The sequence below is a fragment of the Xyrauchen texanus genome, chromosome 44, assembly GCF_025860055.1.
Source record: "Xyrauchen texanus isolate HMW12.3.18 chromosome 44, RBS_HiC_50CHRs, whole genome shotgun sequence".
Lineage (NCBI taxonomy): Eukaryota > Metazoa > Chordata > Actinopteri > Cypriniformes > Catostomidae > Xyrauchen > Xyrauchen texanus.
This window is the reverse complement of record NC_068319.1, coordinates 27,903,973-27,925,825: the sequence shown is the minus strand read 5'-3', so window position 1 is coordinate 27,925,825 and position 21,853 is coordinate 27,903,973. Positions and strand designations below refer to the sequence as shown.

At 40.3% G+C, this 21,853-nt stretch overlaps 1 protein-coding gene across 1 annotated transcript in view; it reads right to left on the bottom strand.

Moving 5' to 3' along the window:
• Window positions 1-3,197: 3,197 nt before the first annotated feature.
• Window positions 3,198-21,853, bottom strand: part of LOC127636772 (interleukin-11 receptor subunit alpha-like) — a 57,216-nt gene continuing 38,560 nt past the window's right edge. The window contains exons 8-12 of the mRNA XM_052117492.1: window positions 21,328-21,475; window positions 12,860-12,952; window positions 11,174-11,273; window positions 10,954-11,033; window positions 3,198-8,356 (exon numbers count right to left, since the gene is read on the bottom strand). Coding sequence (XP_051973452.1) covers window positions 10,955-11,033; window positions 11,174-11,273; window positions 12,860-12,952; window positions 21,328-21,475 — 420 coding nt within the window. The 3' untranslated portion in view covers window positions 3,198-8,356; window position 10,954. The remainder of the gene's footprint in view (window positions 8,357-10,953; window positions 11,034-11,173; window positions 11,274-12,859; window positions 12,953-21,327; window positions 21,476-21,853) is intronic.

The following is a 21,853-nucleotide window of genomic DNA, read 5'->3' as shown; positions in this document are numbered from 1 at the left end:
ACAGTCAGAGAACATTTTCACTTAATAATACATTAGATTTCAGTTTGTTTCTCACCAAACCTTATCCTATGCTTTCATAATAATTATGAGTCTCGTGGACTAATTTATAAGACTTCTGAATTAAAAACGTTGCATACTTTGAAAGTTTGCATACATAGTCACCATAAACTACCTTTTGGATGACATCACTTAGCACAAACTGTTTTTCACAAATTCTCGCAATGTGTTAAAAAAAAGAAAGAAAGTCCTATAAGGTTATACCAACACAGGGGCAGGTGACTAAACATTGATTGAATTTTCATTTTTGGGTGAACTGTCCCTTTAAAAAAAAAAAAAAGCTTTAAAGACTAGTAATTACACTCTTAAAGCATTACTCAATTCAGTGCTACATTCTCTCTTTCCTAGCATTTGTCCCACATAGGTGCAGGGTCCAATTTGTGATAGTCCACATATATATATATATATATATATATATATATATATATATATATATATATATACATATATTTGATTTGGCACAAGTTTTACACCAGTTGCCCTTCCTGACGCAACCCACAGTGGCTGGGGGACTCTCACTCACACACATACATACAGGCACACATACTTAATCTGCATGTTTTAGGACTTGTGGGGGAAACTGGAGCACCCGGAGGAAACCCACACAAACATGGGGAGAACATGCAAACTCTACTCTAAAAGTTAAAGTGGGATTTGAACCCAAGACCTTCTTGATGTGTGGTGACAGTGTTAACCACTGAGCCATCATAGAATAAATCCATTTAAGTTCAGTTTGTTGGTTGTTTGTTTTTTTTAAATAAACCTCACTCCAAATTGTTTTCAGTGTAGTGCAGGTTTCTTGGATGAACACTTGTGAATACTGCATTTATTTAAATAGAAATATAATGTTTTTAAATGTCTTTATTAATTCTTAATCACTGCACTTAATTGCACTCTAAGTCGCTTTAGATAAAAGCGTCTGCCAAATGCATGAATGTAAATGAATGTAATCAATTTACAGCATCCTCTTTGAATAAAATGATAATTTTCTGTCACAAATATAACAATTTCATAGTGTTTCCAAACTTTTGAAGGGTAGTGCAAATACACTTTCACCCTTTGCCTATTTAGGTAATCGCAATTAAAGAATTTCATTGATTTATTTAATTAACTAGCTTGCAGTAATTAAAGTAATAATTCAACTCTTCAGTAGAATTCAGGCTGGCCTCATTTGACCCAGTATAGTCATTGAAACAGGACAATCAGTGACTTGATCTGCTTTTTAAGTTACTCAGATGAGCATATTCAAATATTAGGATTATGTGATGAAAGTCAATATAACATGTAATCTCCACACTCAAACATTGGATGAATATTATTTTACCAAAACCTTGGACGAGTAACAGTGCTCTTGCTGTATTAATTCAATGTGCAAATAAATCCTTTGCCTGATTTTCATGATTAAATATTTGTCAATTGGTTTGACTGATTGCAAGCAAAGTGTGAAATTATATCAGTGAAATTATTCATGCCACTGGCCTGGCAATAATCAGTGCCATTCATCCGTTCACATTAAGACAATGACAAGTCAGTATATGCTGAGGCAAGGTAGGGGAGACTGGGCCTACAATCCTCAAACCATTCCTGAACAATATGTGCAGAGTACCAGGGGGCATTATCCTGCTGAAAGAGACCATTGCCATCAGGGAATACCGTTTGCCATGAAGGGGTGTACCTGGTTTGCATCAATCATTAGGTAGGTGGCACGGGTCAAAGTAACGTCCACATGAATGCCAGGACCCAAGTGTTCCCAGCAGAACATTGGCCAGAGCAGCAGAATGCCTCCACCATCGTCCCATAGAGCATCCTGCTGCCAGCTGTTCCCCAGGTAAACGACGCACATGCACCCAGCCGGCCACACGTCCACATGAAGAAAACGTGATTCAGTCCACCTTCTTCCATTGCTCCATGGTCCAGTTCTGATGCTCACATGCACATTGTAGGTGCTTTCGGGCAGTGGACAGGGGTCAGCATGCGCACTCTGACTGGTTTGTGGCTACGCAGCCCCATGCACAACAAGCTGCGATGCACCATGTGTTCTGACACCTTTCTGATGGCCAGCATTATGTTTCTCAGTAATTTGTGCCACAGTAGCTCTTCTGTGGGATCGGACCAGACGGTTACACCACCGTCGATGCATCATTTTTTTTTAAAGCATTTTTAAATATTTTAAAATAATTGAATTTTTTATATTATATTCAACATTATAAATTCTTCTACCAAATAGCTGCTAAAGGAAATGTACATTGTTTTAAATGAGTTTTCGATATTCATATTGGAAAACAAGCCAAAACAAAAACAAATCAAATATTTATTTTGTTGCAGTGTATAATGGGGCGAAGACTACCCTCTCTTACCTTTCTGTTCTCTTAAATCCATCTTTAACTCACAAAAAATAAACTCTCACTTATTAATAAAGCTGTGTATTGGCAATTTTCTTCATGATAAGAAATGCATAAATCACGAGCCATCACGTTACAATCTAGCTGCATTTAGTGTGCACGCTCAAGGGACAAGCGTCCCCGTGAAAGAGCCGTGTGCAGTTTCAATCTCCTCAGTTTGGGACACTTCGCACAACTCATAGAAGAGGCACTGACCGCACAGAGAGTTTGTAGTTATTTACATGATCTGCTTCCATATTATTTGAACTTTAATAAAGCTATAACACATTAAATATAACTGCATTAAATATGTAACGCCTGTGTGTTTCCTATAAAGACGCTCGACACGCAAGTTTTGCTTCAGCAGAGCGGCAGCTCCACTTGTTCCACAACGAGAGTGCTTCTGTATTTACTTATTTTGTATTTTTGCATTATAATTCCCTCACTCTTTCCGCTCTACATCACCTGAAGCTGTTTGGAAAGTTTAGAGTGCATGTGGACTGTGATCTGTATTTTCTTCCTCTGCTCAGTCAGTCGTGAACTGCAGTGATGATCTCACGCGTCATAAAAATTATTTTTTATTGTCGATAATGTCGACTAATCGTTTCAGCCCTAGCATAAAGCTAAAAATAGACACATTTAACTAAATTTGATATACTGAATTATAACAAAGTACAAAGTTTGGGAGATTGAATTTAAAAAGTATTCATGAAATCAGTACATGGAATAGACTTCTGATAAAATAACATTTATTTAACAAAATATGAACAGAAGAATAAAACAGCTTATGTTGTACAGAAAAAGAAGATATACTATGTACATTTACTGGACATCTTTGTGCTCAACTTTCCCTTTTAACTTGCAACAACAGTCCAATATTTTTTAAATCTCCCCAAATACATTTGGATTTCACATTATGCATGCAAATTTAAAGAAAAGGTAAAGAGCAAATGAATAATAATAATAATAATATATATATATATATATATATATATATATATATATATATATATATATATATATATACACACACATTTTTATCTAAGAAAGTGCCGTTTAAAGTATAGTCTCTCAACTTCTGATAATCATAGATGATTGGTTGTTTCCTTTGGCTCTGTGTTTTGGAATGACTATAGACTGGAGGGACTAGAACAGCATTTAAGGCCAAAACATCTTATTTAGTATACAGATAGCATAGTACAATACAGGTCTAAAAATAAGCAAATCAATGAAAGTGACAATTGTGAGCAGATATTTTAGTAACAATCTACAACACGGTTCTGTACGTTAACATTATTAATGCAATAGGTCTCATGAACTTATGAACAATTACAACATTTTGTAATCTTGGTAAATTTATAGATATATTGTTCATTGTTATTTCATAATGCATTAAATGACTAAAGTTCAGCCATGTAAATCTATGTTACGCAAGCTGATAGGTTCTTTGAACTTGTTAGCCAATCGGCTCGCTTAAATGTGACATGTTATGTCAATCGGCTCGCATGATCTAAGCTGATTGATCCTTTGGCATGCAACTGGGTAGCCAAATGCGGTTTTGCAGATAAGACATTTTCACAGCAGGGCACTACGTGATATTTTCTCTGAAACCCACCTCCACACCAGCTACACATGTCTAGATCTGTTACATGGAGATTGTATGCATATCTCTTGCAGCAATATCCTATGAATAGTCGATACACACATTAACATGCTAAATCTTTCCCAGAGTTGACACGATTTAATTGATAGTTTATGTCATGTTATTGGATTAACTAATGATAACATAGCTTTAGTAAATCTTCATGCTCGTGATTGAAAATTCAGTCACAAATACTATAGAAAAATAATGCTTTATCAAACAGTCTTAAAAACAAGAGCGTTTCATCTGTGACATCAGTTCTATTCACATGTAATATACAGTATTGCATGATTCAAAACTGGACCTTCTGCACAAGCAGAAACACATTTCAAACTCATAAACCGCCAACTACTATAGCACAAAGTCACCAATATTTAACCAACCCATAACTTTACATTGTGTTAAAATACAGATGTAATTATTGCCCACATGCACAACTTTACCCAAGCAGGGGACACATATGTAACCAACTAAACAAATATCACCAAGCAGTCAAGTGAAAAAGCTGACAAAACCATTTTCTTTTAATCTAATTGAAAGGGGAATATCATAAGAGCACAAATCTCATAGGCCAGTGTCAGTAGAAATACTCCAGTCTCATAAATACACTACTGCTGGTGGAACAGAAACAGGTAAAAAATGTTTAAGGCACACAAATAGCAGAAGTTATGAATCAATGGTGCAAATATGCATGACGAAACAAACAAAATGGATCTGGATGATATCTTCAGTCAATTTTGCATTTAATTATTACAGTAAAACCATAAAGGTGCACTCAGTAATTTTTTCCTCATTAAAAGAGTTGAACTCCTAAAGATATGAATTGTCATTTTGCTATATATGTACGTAATCATGACTACTCACACTAAAATGAAGATGCCAGTCATATCAGTAAACTTATAAAAGCTGTTTTATTCTACATGAGAGGGTCCGCACATGGGGGCTGCCATTTTGGAATCACATGACCAGCTGAATTCTCCTCGCTTAATCTCAGTAACCGTCCTGTTATTTGACACTTTCACTCAATGATTAAAATAATCATGGCTGACTGTGAATATTACATTTCTACAAAACATCTGAAACTGAAAATTATTGATTTGAAATGATGCTGCATCCAAGCCACTAGGTGTCAGTGTAAGTCTAAGATGACACAAAGACAGAAGTTACTGAGTGCACCTTTGATACAAAAGAAGGTAGATATTTTAGATGCTCTACTGGTCTTTGTACACGGTTGTTGACATCACCAGAAAATAACACTGACTTCATCAGGTTGACTTAAAACTTCCAGAAACATTTAGCAAAAATAATAAATTTTAGCAAGGAGCACAAAGAGAAATTGATGCTATTTGATACTATATCAAACAACAAAACGGGTCAGGAGCTTCCGTTAATGTTCACATCAACCATCAGAATGGGGAAAAAATTTGACCTCAGTGATTTGGAGCGTGGCATGATTGTTGGTGCCAGACAGGCTAGTTTGAGTATTTCTGTAACTGCTGATCTCCTGGGATTTTCACGCACAACAGTCTCTAGAATGTACTCTGAATGGTGCCAAAAAACAAAAAACGTCCAGTGAGGGGCAGTTCTGTGTATGGAAATGTCTTCTTGATGAGAGAGGTCAACAGAGAATGGCCAGACTGGTTTGAACTATCAAAGTCTATGGTAACTCAGATAACCACTCTGTACAATTGTGGTGAGAAGAATATCATCTCTGAATGCTACTTGAAAATACAGGTTGGTGCTGTTTTGGCGGCACCAGGGGGACCTACACAATATTAGACAGGAGGTTTTAATGTTGTGGCTGATCGGTGTATATCTCACTTTATAATATCAACACAGCACACTCGTGTCTCTGCATAAACAATGTTAACTTTTTAGTTTGAACCTAGAAAAGACAAATATGATGATTTATCATGTATAAAAGAATTACACAATGCATGCACTTGAGCTTTATATCACTGGGGAATCAATGTACAACAGAGCAATATGCTATATACAATATAACTGATAAATGTATAACAATATAACTTTATAGATGAGCTTCAATAGAATTCTAATATAATGAATATGCATTAGCTTTCACATATAAACAAAACAGCATTAAAATATAAACAAATCACCTTACAAATACGTATATATGACATTGTAAGTTTGAGCTACATTCATGTCTTGATTCAATGCACTGTGGATGCCAATTTTCCTTAGTTGAAAAATGAAGTGCATTCCAAGGAGGGAGAACCGAAATTACATGCATTTTTTGCACTAAAGGTCCACTTTTGTGTTGAACACCAGCTCACTGAAGTTTTAAACTCATCGCAGGCTGTCAATGAGGTTTCAGTATTGATAATCGTTACTTGTGTATACTTTCAAGACATGAAGGCTCATGTCAAGATGAACGGAGCAAAAATAATTTTCTTAATCAGTTTTTTGTCTTGTTTTCCAGTAAAAATATCTAATACATCCTTAAAACAAGATGCATTTACTTGAGAAGCAAGTAAAAAAAAAAAAAAAAGACTTTATAGAAATATATCTTGAATTAAGTCTAACAACATTTCGTGACGTTTATGCTTAATGGGACAGTTTACCCCAAAATGAAAATTCTCTCATCATTTATTCACCTTCATGCCATCCCAGATGTGTATGACTTTCTGTCTTCTGCAGAACACAAATGAAGTTTTTTAGAAGAATATTTCCGCTCTGTAGGTGCAAGTGGTGGCCAGAACTTTGAAGAAGTTTGAAAAAGCACATAAAGGCAGCATAACAGTAATCCATAAGACTCCAGTGGTTAAATCCATGTCTTCAGAAGTGATATGATAAGTGTAGGTGAGAAACAGTTCAATATTTAAGTCCTTTTTACTATAAATTCCCCTCCCTGCCCAGTAGGTGGCGATATGCAGGAAGAATGCGAATCACCAAAAAAAAAAAAGAAGAAGAATGTGAAAGTGAAAGTGGAGATTGTTAGTAAAAAAAGGACTTAAATATTGATCTGTTTCTCAGCCACACTTATCATATCACTTCTCAAGGCATGGATTTAACCACTGGAGTCTTATGGATTACTTTTAAGCCTTTTACCTCTGGGTACTATTCACTGGCATTGTAAGGACTTACAGAGCTGAGATATTCTACTAAACATCTCGGTTTGTTTTCAGCTCAAGATAGAAGGTCATGCACATCTGGGATGGCATCAATGTGAGTAAATGAGATAATTAGATTTTTGGGTGAATTATTCCTTCATTTCAAGATATATTCTCCAAAAACATGTCTTATCTTACACAATATTGCTTATAGTAAGTGTGTCTTGTTTTAAGGATGATTATTATTTTGACTAGAAAACAAGGGACTGAGCTATTTTTGGAAACACTACAATAATGTTCCATTGGTTAACATTAGTTAATGCACTATGAACTAACAATAACAGTTGTATTTTTATGAATTCACATTTACAAAGTTTAAATAATGCTGTCAAAATATATTGTTCATTGTTAGTCCATGACACCGTACTGCATTAACTTACAGTATGTTAACCAATGGAACCTTGTTGTAAAGTGTTACTGATTTGATTTATTTTTATTTATTTTGCAGTGAAATTCTATTAACAGGAATTTATTGCAGAGAACACGATACTGAAGATCTGGTTGAAAATGAACCGAATGACAAAAATCAATCACAGATGTGTCCACTTATTATGAAATTAGGTCTTTTTTGAGGTCTTTTCGGGAAAACAGCCAAAACCGCCATTGTATTTCCAAAGAAATAGAAAACAAAAACGTATCCATCAGTGGAGTGCCGAGACACTGGCAAATATTCTGTCCTCCACAGATAGCAGCTGTTTAAGGTTATCGAGTCCCATTTTTGCCAGACCAGTGAAATTTCCTGTACTGAAATGTAGAAAATGGCAGTTTTTTCCATAATGCCCCATGCGCTGACCACATCCAGCCAACTGCTAAGCTTTTTCACAGCATTCCAAGAGTCACAGATGGAGTATATGGGAGTATGGGGAGTAAAGGATGCCAAGAGTAATACAAAAATATTATATACAGAATATAATTTCTGATTGTCCAAGAAATCCTTGTGTTTTTCCATTGCATTGGGCTACATTGTAGGTTCATGTTCACAGTTCACGGGACTCAGAACTCAGCTAAATGGAGCCCGTCCCCTGAGCAGAGAGGAGAGGTGAATTGTGGGCAATGTAGTCTGACGCCGCATTGGTAGTGGTAGCGATTCCCTATCCTGATGCCCTATGAGGGCCAAACTGGAGACGGACAGCTTCTCAAATCTTAAAAAAAAACACAAAAAAAGGGGGAAAAAGGTCATTATTCAGGGATAGGTGTTCCTAACCTCTATGATGTTATTTGTTTCCCCAAAATTAAAATTATCACTCATTTCCTTGTGTCCCACGGAGTAAAAAATGCAACCTGGTCTCATAGACTCGTGTTACCATCCCTCTACTTTTGCAAAATGATTTTTACGTGGCTTGTTGAAAGTATTGCGGCAGTTTCCTGTAGTTTAAGCATTAACCTTAAAAACCTCGTTTTTTGGGAGTACATTTAACTAGCTTTTAGCACCACTCAGTGGACATTTCACCTGGGAACTGCCACGATACATGTACAGGTGAAACTCGAAAAATCAGAATATCGTGCAAAAGTTCATTAATTTCAGTAATTCAACTTAAAGGTGAAACTAATATATTATATAGACTCATTACAAGCAAAGTAAGATATTTCAAGCCTTTATTTGATATAATTTTGATGATTATGACTTACAGCTTATGAAAACCCCAAATTCAGAATCTCAGAAAATTTGAATATTGTGAAAAGGTTCAGTATTGTAGGCTCAAAGTGTCACACTCTAATCAGCTAATTAATCCAAAACACCTGCAAAGGGTTCCTGAGCCTTTAAATGGTCTCTCAGTCTGGTTCAGTTGAATTCACAATCATGGGGAAGACTGCTGACCTGACAGTTGTGCAGAAAACCATCATTGACACCCTCCACAAGGAGGGAAAGCCTCAAAAGGTAATTGGATGTTCTCAAAGTGCTGTATCAAAGCACATTAATAGAAAGTTAAGTGGAAGGGAAAAGTGTGGAAGAGCACAAGCAGCACAAGCAGCAGGGATGACCGTAGCCTGGAGAGGATTGTCAGGAAAAGGCCATTCAAATGTGTGGGGGAGCTTCACAAGGAGTGGACTGAGGCTGGAGTTACTGCATCAAGAGCCACCACACACAGACGGGTCCTGGACATGGGCTTCAAATGTCAAACGTCTTACCTGGGCTAAAGAAAAAAAGAACTGGTCTGTTGCTCAGTGGTCCAAAGTCCTCTTTTCTGATGAGAGCAAATTTTGCATCTCATTTGGAAACCAAGGTCCCAGAGTCTGGAGGAAGAATGGAGAGGCACACAATCCAAGATGCTTGAAGTCCAGTGTGAAGTTTCCACAGTCTGTGTTGGTTTGGGGAGCCATGTCATCGGCTGGTGTTGGTCCACTGTGCTTTATTAAGTCCAGAGTCAACGCAGCCGCCTACCGGGACATTTCAGAGCACTTCATGCTTCCTTCAGCAGACAAGCTTTATGGAGATGCTGACTTCATTTTCCAGCAGGACTTGGCACCTGCCCACACTGCCAAAAGTACCAAAACCTGGTTCAATTACCATGGTATTACTGTGCTTGATTGGCCAGCAAACTCGCTTGACCTGAACCCCATAGAGAATCTATGGGGCATTGCCAAGAGAAAGATGAGAGACATGAGACCAAACAATGCAGAAGAGCTGAAGGCCGCTATTGAAGCATCTTGGTCTTCCATAACACCTCAGCAGTGCCACAGGCTGATAGCATCCATGCCACGCCGCATTGAGGCAGTAATTAATGCAAAAGGGGCCCAAACCAAGTACTGAGTACATATGCATGATTATACTTTTCAGAGGGCCGACATTTCTGTATTTAAAATCCTTTTTTTATTGATTTCATGTAATATTCTAATTTTCTGAGATTCTGAATTTGGGGTTTTCATAAGCTGTAAACCATAATCATCAAAATTATATCAAATAAAGGCTTGAAATATCTTACTTTGCTTGTAATGAGTCTATATAATATATTAGTTTCACCTTTTAAGTTGAATTACTGAAATTAATGAACTTTTGCACGATATTCTAATTTTTCGAGTTTCACCTGTAATGAACCACATGTAATGTCACCACAGTCACATAATTTTCATGAGATCAGGCTGAAAGAAAGTCATATGGGCTGGAATGACATAAGGGTAAGTGTTTGACATCATTTATATTTTTTGGGTGATCCATTCCTTTAATTATTACACCATGTGAGAGACTTTGGAAGATTACAGGCTAAAAGACTACTAATATAGAACTGGCTTGTATAAATCATCATGTTAACATCTAGACATTTTTCCCATTTGAGTAACAAATTTAGATCTAAAGATGATGATCATAAAATGTCACATTGCAAAGTTCAAAGTAAACACATTCTGTTTATGTCTTTGCACTCATCTTTAGTACTTCTGATTTACAATGGATGTTTAGAGCTCATATTAAACTGTCCATATACAAGCTCTTACTGTCAGTGGATTATTCATCACCTGTGCTGTATGATATTAATAAGCACAGGTTTTGTTCTGTTCACTGATAGTAAATAGAGATTTGTTTCCATCCACAGAACGATGACTGTTGATTATCTTCTACGAATGGAGGGTAGGCAGTGATATATCAGTGGGTCCTTTAAACATCAACACTGACAGTAGCCCCTCCATAAATGGATCTTTCAGTACGCATTCTCTTCTTGATTGTATAACTAAGATGGGCCGCTGGCCAATAGGACAGATCCCTTGGATGTGAGAATGGTGACAGACGCCTGCTCTGACTTACTTCAGATCGGTATGGACTTCATCTTCACCATGGAGGTCAGTTCCTGATTCTTCCTATTGTCCCGTTTCTTCTGTCTCACCCTGTTAAGGGAAACATAAAACAGAGTAGATCACTAAGATTGACTATTTCACTGTTATAAGGTGCCACACCAACAGGTGTGTATATATATATATATATTGTGATGAGATGTAGATGCATATAAATAAAGCACAAAGTTTACCATAGAAGGGCTATGATGGACAACACGGCCACCATGACTGCAGCAAACAGTCCCAGCAAAACCAACAGGCCAAGGGTTCCATTTTGGTCTACCGATGAATCTAAAACATAACAAAAACACAAAACAAAATTAAAACAAAAAAACACAAAATAATAATATACACACAATAAAACAAAACACTAAATAAAACAAAACAAAATTCAAACAAAACACAAAATAAAACAAAACCAAACAAACACAAAATAAAAAACAAAATAAAACAAACAAAAAAACTAAATAAAACTAAAAAATAAATAAAACATTCACACAATAAAACAAAACACAAAATAAAACAAAACACAAAAAAATACAAAAAATAAAAAAAACAAAATTAAACAAAACAAAATTCAAACAAAACACAAAATAAAACAAAATAAAAAAACACAAAATAAAACAAAACACAAAATTCAAACAAAATCACAAAATAAAAACAAAACAAAAAATACACACAATAAAACAAAACAAAATTCAAACAAATTAAAACAAACTTAAAACAAAAAACTAAATAAAACAAAACAAAGTGAAAACAAAAATCCAAATAAGACATTTTTTATTGATTTGAAAAAATAAAAAAATAAAAAAAAAAATTACAGGGAACAACTCCCAGTATGTTCCAGTTATCTCCCTTACTTCGGCAAAGTGTAAACTAATCTTCTTAGAAGCAGATTTGTCTATGCAAACCAGCATACCACCAGTTAAACAGACCATTGTGCAACTTTTGACAGATGCAGACATGCATCATATTTTTGCCAAATAATCTAAAAATACTTTAAAAGCAGTATTTATAAAACATATACAGTCCAAACTGGGGAACCACTAAAGAAAATGTATCTATTTGACATTTTATTAAATTAAAACAAACTTATTTGCTGAAATATTATCAGTATAGTGAAAAGATTCAAAAGTCAATGACACAAATTTGCATACATTTGATTAATGACCAAGTAACAGTGCATTAATTATTACAAATATTTCTTCTTCATTTGACATCAATAATTTAACTTTGTTTTTTCATGTCTTAAAATCCTAAACTTTTAAGTTATTTCCAGGTTTAAAAGGTCTCAAATTTTCTAAATGGTCTCAGATGTTTTGGACAATGTATATCTATTTAAAACATACACCTGCATTTCAGATGATACGGAGATTATACCAAACAAAAATGGTACAAACCATTTCAGACACATTTTTTATAAACATTCTCTTTGTTAAAGCGCTTTATGACTCAAATACAATTCCTTCTTCCAGGTCTTGAGCTGATAATTATGACTCCGTACAGTGAGGACAAATGCTAGTTGAGTAACTTTAAATAAAAGGGCCTGGAAACATTAGCTAATTAAGAACAGAATGAGTCATGTTGGTGTCTGCCACATGACAGCACTATGCAGGGCTGTTTTGCTTTGATTGGTCAAAGCAATATGATGGAGAAAGCGTTGCCCACAACATACAAGTCCAAACCATCTGGATAATGTTTACAGGGGGAAAGAAACTGGATAAGATCTCAAACGCATCGGATACTTTGTGTTTAATCTGTGAACGTGTGTAATGTTCCCTGCCAAAACCTCTGGGAAGGAAAGATAAATCGTCAAACAGAAAAGAAAAGCAATCTCTTGCAGACTTTTCTTTGAATTACTTAAGTTTATGAAGTACCTGGAGACTTGTCTGTTTCACATACTGGAAATGAAAAGTTGAAAAAAGGAAAGCAAGAATCCATTGATTCCTCCGTTGGCTCTTCCCTAGGCTCTAAAATTGCAAAACAAATATAATTAAATATATTTATATTGCTTTTGAATTATTCATGTCCAGCTCCACTCTCAAATCATGTCAGAATAACAGCAACAATCGACACACATCCAAACACACTTTACACATTAACAACCCAAAGGGCAACAGTAGTGGTGCAGTTCCTCAAACTGAAGTAAAAGGGGAGCTTTGAAAATATTCTGCTTTACTTTATCACATTATGTTGTTTTAATCATAGGATCAAAATCCAACTAGCAGTATTTTTGTATGACAAATAGCAAGGCTATTGTTCAAAGCCAGAATTCAGTCTTTACAGAACAAGATGTGCCAATGTCTTTTAATGATATTAATTTTAACTATTTTCTCCCAAAGATCAGCAATGTAATTCCATATTAAAGTCAAGCTACTATATTAAACATCTTAAGGATTTTATAATCAGTTGATAAAAGTAATTGCAGACACAGCTAAGTTAGTTGTGAGACAAAGTCATTATTTGTCTGCACATGACACTTGGCTTGATTTTTATTGATTTTTAAATTATATATAATTATTAATGATTTCATCTGCTGCAATGAAATGAATATATTTTTAAGTGTTACACTGTAAGGGTCTGAATATTTTTGGGGCCGCTGTATCAGTAAATGGAGAGTGATTCTTGTTTTGAGTGATGAATTTGTTAGTAAGTCCAGAACATACTCTATGCCAACGCACTGCAAGCTCTCAGCCCCCCTTACACATACTTAAAGAGACAGTTACCCAAAAATGAACATAATGTCATCTACACTCACCTAAAGGATTATTAGGAACACCTGTTCAATTTCTCATTAATGCAATTATCTAATCAACCAATCACATGGCAGTTGCTTCAATGCATTTAGGGGTGTGGTCCTGGTCAAGACAATCTCCTGAACTCCAAACTGAATGTCAGAATGGGAAAGAAATGTGATTTAAGCAATTTTGAGCGTGGCATGGTTGTTGGTGCCAGACGGGCCGGTCTGAGTATTTCACAATCTGCTCAGTTACTGGGATTTTCATGCACAACCATTTCTAGGGTTTACAAAGAATGGTGTGAAAAGGGAAAAACATCCAGTATGCGGCAATCCTGTGGGCAAAAATGCCTTGTTGATGCTAGAGGTCAGAGAAGAATGGGCCGACTGATTCAAGCTGATAGAAGGGCAACTTTGCCTGAAATAACCACTCGTTACAACCGAGGTATGCAGCAAAGCATTTGTGAAGCCACAACACACACAACCTTGAGGCGGATGGGCTACAACAGCAGAAGACCCCACCGGGTACCACTCATCTCCACTACAAATAGGAAAAAGAGGCTACAATTTGCAAGAGCTCACCAAAATTGGACAGTTGAAGACTGGAAAAATGTTGCCTGGTCTGATGAGCCTCGATTTCTGTTGAGACATTCAGATGGTAGAGTCAGAATTTGGCGTAAACAGAATGAGAACATGGATCCATCATGCCTTGTTACCACTGTGCAGGCTGGTGGTGGTGGTGTAATGGTGTGGGGGATGTTTTCTTGGCACACTTTAGGCCCCTTAGTGGGCATCGTTTAAATGCCACGGACTACCTGAGCATTGTTTCTGACCATGTCCATCCCTTTATGGCCACCATGTACCCATCCTCTGATGGCTACTTCCAGCAGGATAATGCACCATGTCACAAAGCTCGAATCATTTCAAATTGGTTTCTTGAACATGACAATGAGTTCACTGTACTAAAATGGCCCCCACAGTCACCAGATCTCAACCCAATAGAGCATCTTTGGGATGTGGTAGAACGGGAGCTTCGTGCCCTGGATGTGCAACCCACAAATCTCCATCAACTGCAAGATGCTATCCTATCAATATGGGCCAACATTTCTAAAGAATGCTTTCAGCACCTTGTTGAATCAATGCCACGTAGAATTAAGGCAGTTCTGAAGGCGAAAGGGGGTCAAACACAGTATTAGTATGGTGTTCCTAATAATCCTTTAGGTGAGTGTACACATCCTATTGTCATTGCAAATCTTTTTGACTTTCTTTCTTATCCCTAATATGGTATTTGGACATTTTTGACCAAAATAAATATTCCTCATTTAATAAAAATAGTTTCCTTTATCTGGGCAGTATGAGACTTGGTGACTTTTCCTCCACATCTGAACATACAAAAGAAAAATTGGGCCTGATTCTATAAGTAGTCGTAAAAAAACAAAACTCTTTTGGTATTCCTGGTCAAAATTGACTGCCCATTGAAAATGAATGGGAAAGACCCAAAAACAGCAATTTTTACGTTCTTCATTTTTCAAACATTTGCTTATTTGTATATGAAAATTAATGGTAAAATAAAATCTAAATAGCATAAAATCCCAAAAGAAATGCATAATTTTATTGTTCTTCAGGGAAGAAGAAATGGTCTCATTATCATCAAAACAAAAGGGTTGTTCTGACCCTTCCGATCAAAAATAACACGGATACCAAAGGGAGGTGCCCTTTTCCAATATCTTAGGAGGGTTATGCTAAACCAATGAAGGAGAAAATCTGACAATTTTTTGAGTTGTCCAAATGTCCATGCTTCAAAATGCCGGCAAAAGCACCTTATTGAAATATATTCCAAGTCTCCTGAAGCCATGCGATAGCTTTGTGTAAAAAAACTGAGATTTAATTTGTTATTCACTTAAAATATTGACACCCACCCTAGCTCTCCTTGATGTGTTCATTAGAGAAGTAGTCATGTCTGAACAGATCTTTTCAATGAAACTATTAAAATTGTATAAATAAATCTTGTGATACTGTTCAGAGTGTCAGATACGGTTAATTGTAGTTCCCTTCCGAGGGAACTCGCACTGCGTCGTTGAAAACGACTCTTTGGGGAACGCTCCTTAGCGTGCGCCTCTGAAGTATGAATGAAACTATTCCAATCTTGATTGGTGTTGCGTCATGACGTAACATGTGACGGCATAACCGGATGCATAAAAGTGACGCCGGCACACACACACATTAGCTTTCGCTCTTCAGCAAGCGCTCTATGTATATTGTTTGTCTTATTTGGTGTTGTTTGTCCTATTTAAAAGAATTATGGCCACCGAACAGTTCAAGAAGTGCATGCACCCCTGCCCTCGTTTTATTACGGGTAGAGACACGCACGATTTGTGTGTGAACTGTTTGGGAGCGCAGCATGCACAGGCAGCTCTCGAGGGATCTGCCTGTGAAAGCTGTGAAGCACTACCCCTGAGAGTGCTGCGCTCCCGGTTGGCGTGCTTTGATGAGCACGGTCAGGCTCGCGTTCCCCACGGTTCTGGTCCCGCGTCTGTTGAGGCAGCGCAGCGATTGAGATCGTGGGGTTCGCAGCGGGATCTTGCAGATGAGAATGAGACTGCTCCGGCACTTTCTCATTCTTCGTTTGAGGATCCCGAGCCTACTGTGAGTGGTGCAGAAGCCCGCGTCGCGGCTTCTTCTGCCCACGATCAGGTCCCAATGCTCGAGCTCTCTGCTTCCAAGGAAGAGGAAATGCTCAGCATTGATGTGGACGACCGTGAGCCAAGCACGCCGGGTTTCGGCCAGGCTTATGAGGAACTGGTTCAGGTTGCGACGCGTGCTGTGGCCAGACTTAACATTAGCTGGCCACAAAATGAGCAGGGAACGCACGTCGGAAGCAAATTAGACTAGCGTTTCCTGCAGCACACGTCACAACCCCAGCGCCGGGGTTTGCCGTTTTTTCCCGATCTCCACAGAGATCTCGAGATCGTGGGATAAACCACATTCGTCCCGTGTCTCCACCCCCAGTGTGGTCGATTACAGCTATGTTTTAGGGGCACGGGATATGGGCTATGGGAAGATGCCTGGTGTGGAGGAGGCTTTAGCCGGTTACCTCTCTCCTGAGTCGGCATCTTCCCTTAAAACCCCGGCGCTGCCTAGTAAGCCCTGCAGAGATACATCTGCATTAATAAGCAGGGCTTACATGGCAGCAGGTCGGGCTGGTTCATGCCTGCACTCAATGGCGATTTTGCAGGCGTACCAGGCCGATCTCCTGAAAGATTTAGACGAGGGGGAGGGGCCAACTCCCGAAGATATCGCGGAGTTGCGCAGAGCCGCAGGTCTGTCTCTCCGGGCCACTAAAGAGACGGCCCGCGCTATTGGCCGCTCTATGGCAACTATGGTGACCACGGAGAGGCATCTGTGGCTAAATTTGTCGGGAATAAAAGAAAAAGACAGAGCTTTTTCGCTTGATGCCCCGCTCTCGCCCTCTGGCCTGTTCGGCGACGCCGTTACATCGGTCGTCGACAGGTTTCAGGAGGCGAGGAAACAATCTGTGGCGTTCAAGCAGTTTCTCCCCCGTAAATCCAAGTCTAAATCAAGTAGGGTGGGGCAAACAGATCAGCCCCAGCCTTCAGTCAGCTCCTCGCACCGCGCAGAGCAAAAGGAGATTGTTTCCTCTAGAGCCCCTCCTCCAGAAGCTTGGCAACAGAGGAAACGCTCCCAGCGGAAGCCCTCCAGCCAGGGGGCCGACCTGAGGGACGTCCTTAAGGCTAGGAGGGCTTCGGGGAAGAGGTCCTAACCGGGGTGGTAGAACCTCGGAGAGCTGCCCCCCGCTGCAGAGCAACCGAGGTTGTTCTCGCAGCGGAGCCCTCAGGAAATCGGTGTCGGTTTCCCGCCGTCTCTGACGCTTCGGGCCACACCAATTTCCAGTCAAAAGATAAAAAACAAATCAATTGTGGTCACAAGAACTGTATCGACCAAATCCTGCCGGTATCCCGCTTCAGGAGGTTGAGAACAGTGCGCGAAAAACACCCGAGACCAGCCTCGAGAGGCTGGTTCCCTTAGTAGATTTTGTAGAGGCATGGAATCATCTTCCCAACATATCTGCATGGGTCCTGCATATAATAAAATCAGGGTACAGACTGCAGTTCGGGCACCGCCCCCCCAAATTCTCTGGGGTGGTGCAGACTACAGTGGTTCCGGGGCAGGCTCAGGTGATGGAACAAGAAGTGCAATCTCTGCTGCTGAAGGAGGCCATAGAACGTGTTCCTCATTCAGACAGGGAGTCCGGTTTTTACAGCCGGTACTTTATAGTTCCAAAAAGGATGGGGGTTGAGGCCGATTTTAGATCTCAGAGTTTTGAACCGGTCTCTGAGGAGGTTCAGGTTCAAAATGCTTACTATTCCTGTCATCGTGAGTCAGATCAGATCCGAGGACTGGTTTGTCACGATAGATCTAAAAGACGCCTATTTTCATGTATCCATCCTTCCATGTCACAGGAGGTTCCTGAGGTTCGCTTCGGGGCTAAGCTTACCAATATCAGGTTCTTCCGTTCAGCCTAGCACTATCTCCCCGCACATTCACCAAATGTATGGATGCAGCTCTTGCTCCACTGAGACTTCAGGGCATCCGTATACTGAATTATATCGACGACTGGCTCATTCTGGCCCAGTCTCGAGAAATGGCGGTTCGGCATCGAGATGTCGTTCTTGGCCACATTCGAAGTTTGGGGTTGAGACTCAACACAAAAAGAGTGTGTTACAACCATCCCAGTGCACAACGTTTCTGGGCGTTGTGTGGAACTCGGTTACGATGCAGGCACGCATGTCTCCTGCACGTATCGAGTCCCTTATGGCGATGGTGGCCGGGTTAAAGCTAGGCCAGGCCATCACTGTAAAGCAATTTCAAAGACTGCTGGGCCTCATGGCAGCAGCATCCAACATTGTACCTTTGGGCCTTCTACACATGAGGCCCCTCCAGTGGTGGCTGAAAACCAAGGGGTTTTCCCCCAAGGGGAATCCATTTCGTATAATCAGAGTAACGCGCAGGTGCCTTCGTTCTCTGCTAATATGGAAGAAACCTTGGTTCCTGTCCCAAGGGCCAGTGTTGGGAGCGTCATGTTACCGGAAAACCGTTTCGACAGACGCCTCCCTCACTGGCTGGGCGCGGTCATGGACGGCCGCTTTGCCAGGGGTCTGTGGCAGGACCATCATCATTCTTGGCACATAAACTGTCTAGAGATGTTGGCTGTGTTCAGGGCTCTGAGGAGCTTCCTTCCAGACATCAAAGGTTACCATGTCCTAGTACGTTCGGACAATACATCAGTGGTAGCTTATCTGAACCGACAAGGAGGACTCAGATCGCGCCCTCTGTGCAGACTGGCGCATCAGATAATTCTTTGGTCCCAAGGGAAAATACTGTCTATCAGAGCAATATATATTCCGGGGGTTCAGAATCAGGGAGCAGACATCCTGTCGAGGCAGGGGCTGAGGCCCGGGGAATGGAGACTTCATCCAGAGGTGGTGAAGTTGATTTGGGACAAATCTGGACCATCGGAAGTGGATCTATTCGCGTCTCGAGAGACGTCCCACTGTCCACTTTGGTTCTCCCTCTCACATCCAGCCCCACTGGGGTTGGACGCCATGGTACAGGCTTGGCTGAGGCTTCGCCTGTACACATTTCCCCTGATCGCTCTGCTCCCGGGAGTCCTGGAAAGGGTCCGCCAAGAGGGCATCAGTCTTCTTCTGGTTGCCCCGATGTGGCCGGGCCGAGTATGGTTCTCAGACATAATTTCACTCCTGATAGCTCCGCCATGGCAGATTCCTCTGAGGAGGGATCTGTTGTCTCAAGCAGGGGGCACAGTCTTCCACCCTCGTCCAGAGCTGTGGAAACTGTGGGTCTGGCCCCTGAGGGGGTTCAGTACCTAAATGCTGGTCTATCAGCGGGGGTGGTTGAAACCATACTTAGCTCTAGGGCTCCGTCTACTAGGAGATTATATGGCCTCAAGTGGAATGTGTTCTCCACTTGGTGTAGAGAACATGAATTAGATCCAGTTAACTGCCCGGTGGCTTCAGTTCTGGAGTTTCTTCAAGATCGTTTCTCTGCGGGTCTCTCCCTTCCACACTTAAGGTGTACGTGGCTGCCATTTCGGCGTTCCATGCACCACTGAGTGATGGGCCTCTGGGGAGGCACCAGCTGGTCATTCGTTTTCTCCGTGGTACATGGAGGATGAGACCGGCAACCAGGTCCAGGGTTCCTGCCTGGGACCTGGCGGTGGTTCTCGAAGGGTTATCCCTGGCCCCCTTCGAACCCCTTCAGTCGGCTACGCCCAAGGACCTGATGTTCAAGATGGCTTTTCTCTTAGCTATTACCTCTCTAAAGAGGGTGGGTGATCTTCAAGCCCTGGCAGTGACGCCAGCTTGCTTGGAGTTTGCCCCTGGCGGAGTTAAAGCCATTTTGCACCCGAGACCTGGCTATGTGCCTAAGGTGCCGTCTAACACGGCACGGTCTACGGTCCTGCAGGCATTTCATCCTCCACCTCATGTGTCGGCAGAAGAAGAGAGGCTCCATTTGCTCTGCCCTGTCAGAGCTTTGAGCATTTACCTCGAGAGGTCCTCTTCCTGGAGGAGGTCGGACCAACTGTTAGTGTGTTTTGGGTCACCTAGGAAGGGGCTCCCTGCCTCGAAACAAACCATTAGTAATTGGATTGTTCAGGCTATTATCTCGGCCTACAAGGTGCGCAATTTGCCTTCACCTTTGGCCGTAAGGGCTCATTCAACTAGAGGCATAGCGTCCTCTAGGGCTCTCTTATCGGGAGTACCCCTCCAGGAGATCTGTGAGGCAGCCGGTTGGGCTACCCCGCACACTTTCATCAGGTTTTATAGTCTGCACCTCCCTAGTACGCCTGGCGCACGTGTGCTCTCGCCCTAGCTGAGTGCCTGAGTTCAGTTTCACCCTAGGGCAGGCCTTTTTCGGTGCGTGGCCTAGTGGGCATTCGTTCCCCAAAGAGTCGTTTTCAACGACGCAGTCGCGAGTTCCCTCGGAAGGGAACGTCTCGGGTTATGACTATAACCCTTGTTCCCTGAGAAGGGAACGAGACACTGCGTCGTCCTGCCACGCCCCTCAAGGCCTGAGAGCGGCTTGCTTCATCGCTAGGCTAATGTGTGTGTGTGCCGGCGTCACTTTTATGCATCCGGTTATGCCGTCACATGTTACGTCATGACGCAACACCAATCAAGATTGGAATAGTTTCATTCATACTTCAGAGGCGCACGCTAAGGAGCGTTCCCCAAAGAGTCGTTTTCAATGACGCAGTGTCTCGTTCCCTTCTCAGGGAACAAGGGTTATAGTCATAACCCGAGACGTTTTTACCATTAACATTTTTTTATCTTTTAATTGCTTTAAATATACATTGCAATTGTGCTATGCTGGGTCTCTGAGGGTTAAATAATGATATGTATATATAAAAAAAATCCCAAAAATGCATGAAACCAACATGAATGCAAAAACTACATATCTAAGAACTGAATGCATTTTAAACTAGATTACACATTTTTAAATTCATTTTAAAGTGATCCCTTGTATATGACTTTGTGAGGATCTGTTTGTGTTTGTTGAGTCACTTACCGATCCACGGTTGGGCCTCTACCACATGACTCCATTCACTCCACTGGCTATGATTGATCAGGGCGTCCTGAGCTCTGATCTGGATCTGATGTAGATAACCCACCAGAGCATCCATGATCCTCAGACTGGTGTTGTCCTCGGTTTCCAGCTGAGCAAACATCAATACATACATGAATTTAACAAGGACATCACTGTCAAAACCATTTCAGTCCTATACAAGTATTGATACAGGCAAATCCTTCACCTATGCTGGAATTGATCCCTACTTCAGGGATGTCAATGAACATCTTTATAATTGTATTAATAACCATCACATTTGAACAACAGTGTCCTGTTCTCAAGCTTTCAAATACAGACTTTTGGACTCCACTGTACCTTATTGATGGTAAAAAAACAAAATGCAAAAGCAGTTTTCCAATCAATTTTTCCTTACTTTTGCATATTTAAACACATAAACCGATAAAAAATGGTCGGATTGTTTTTTTACTTGTCGGCTAATGCATAAACAAAGCTAGTGGCAGTAGCG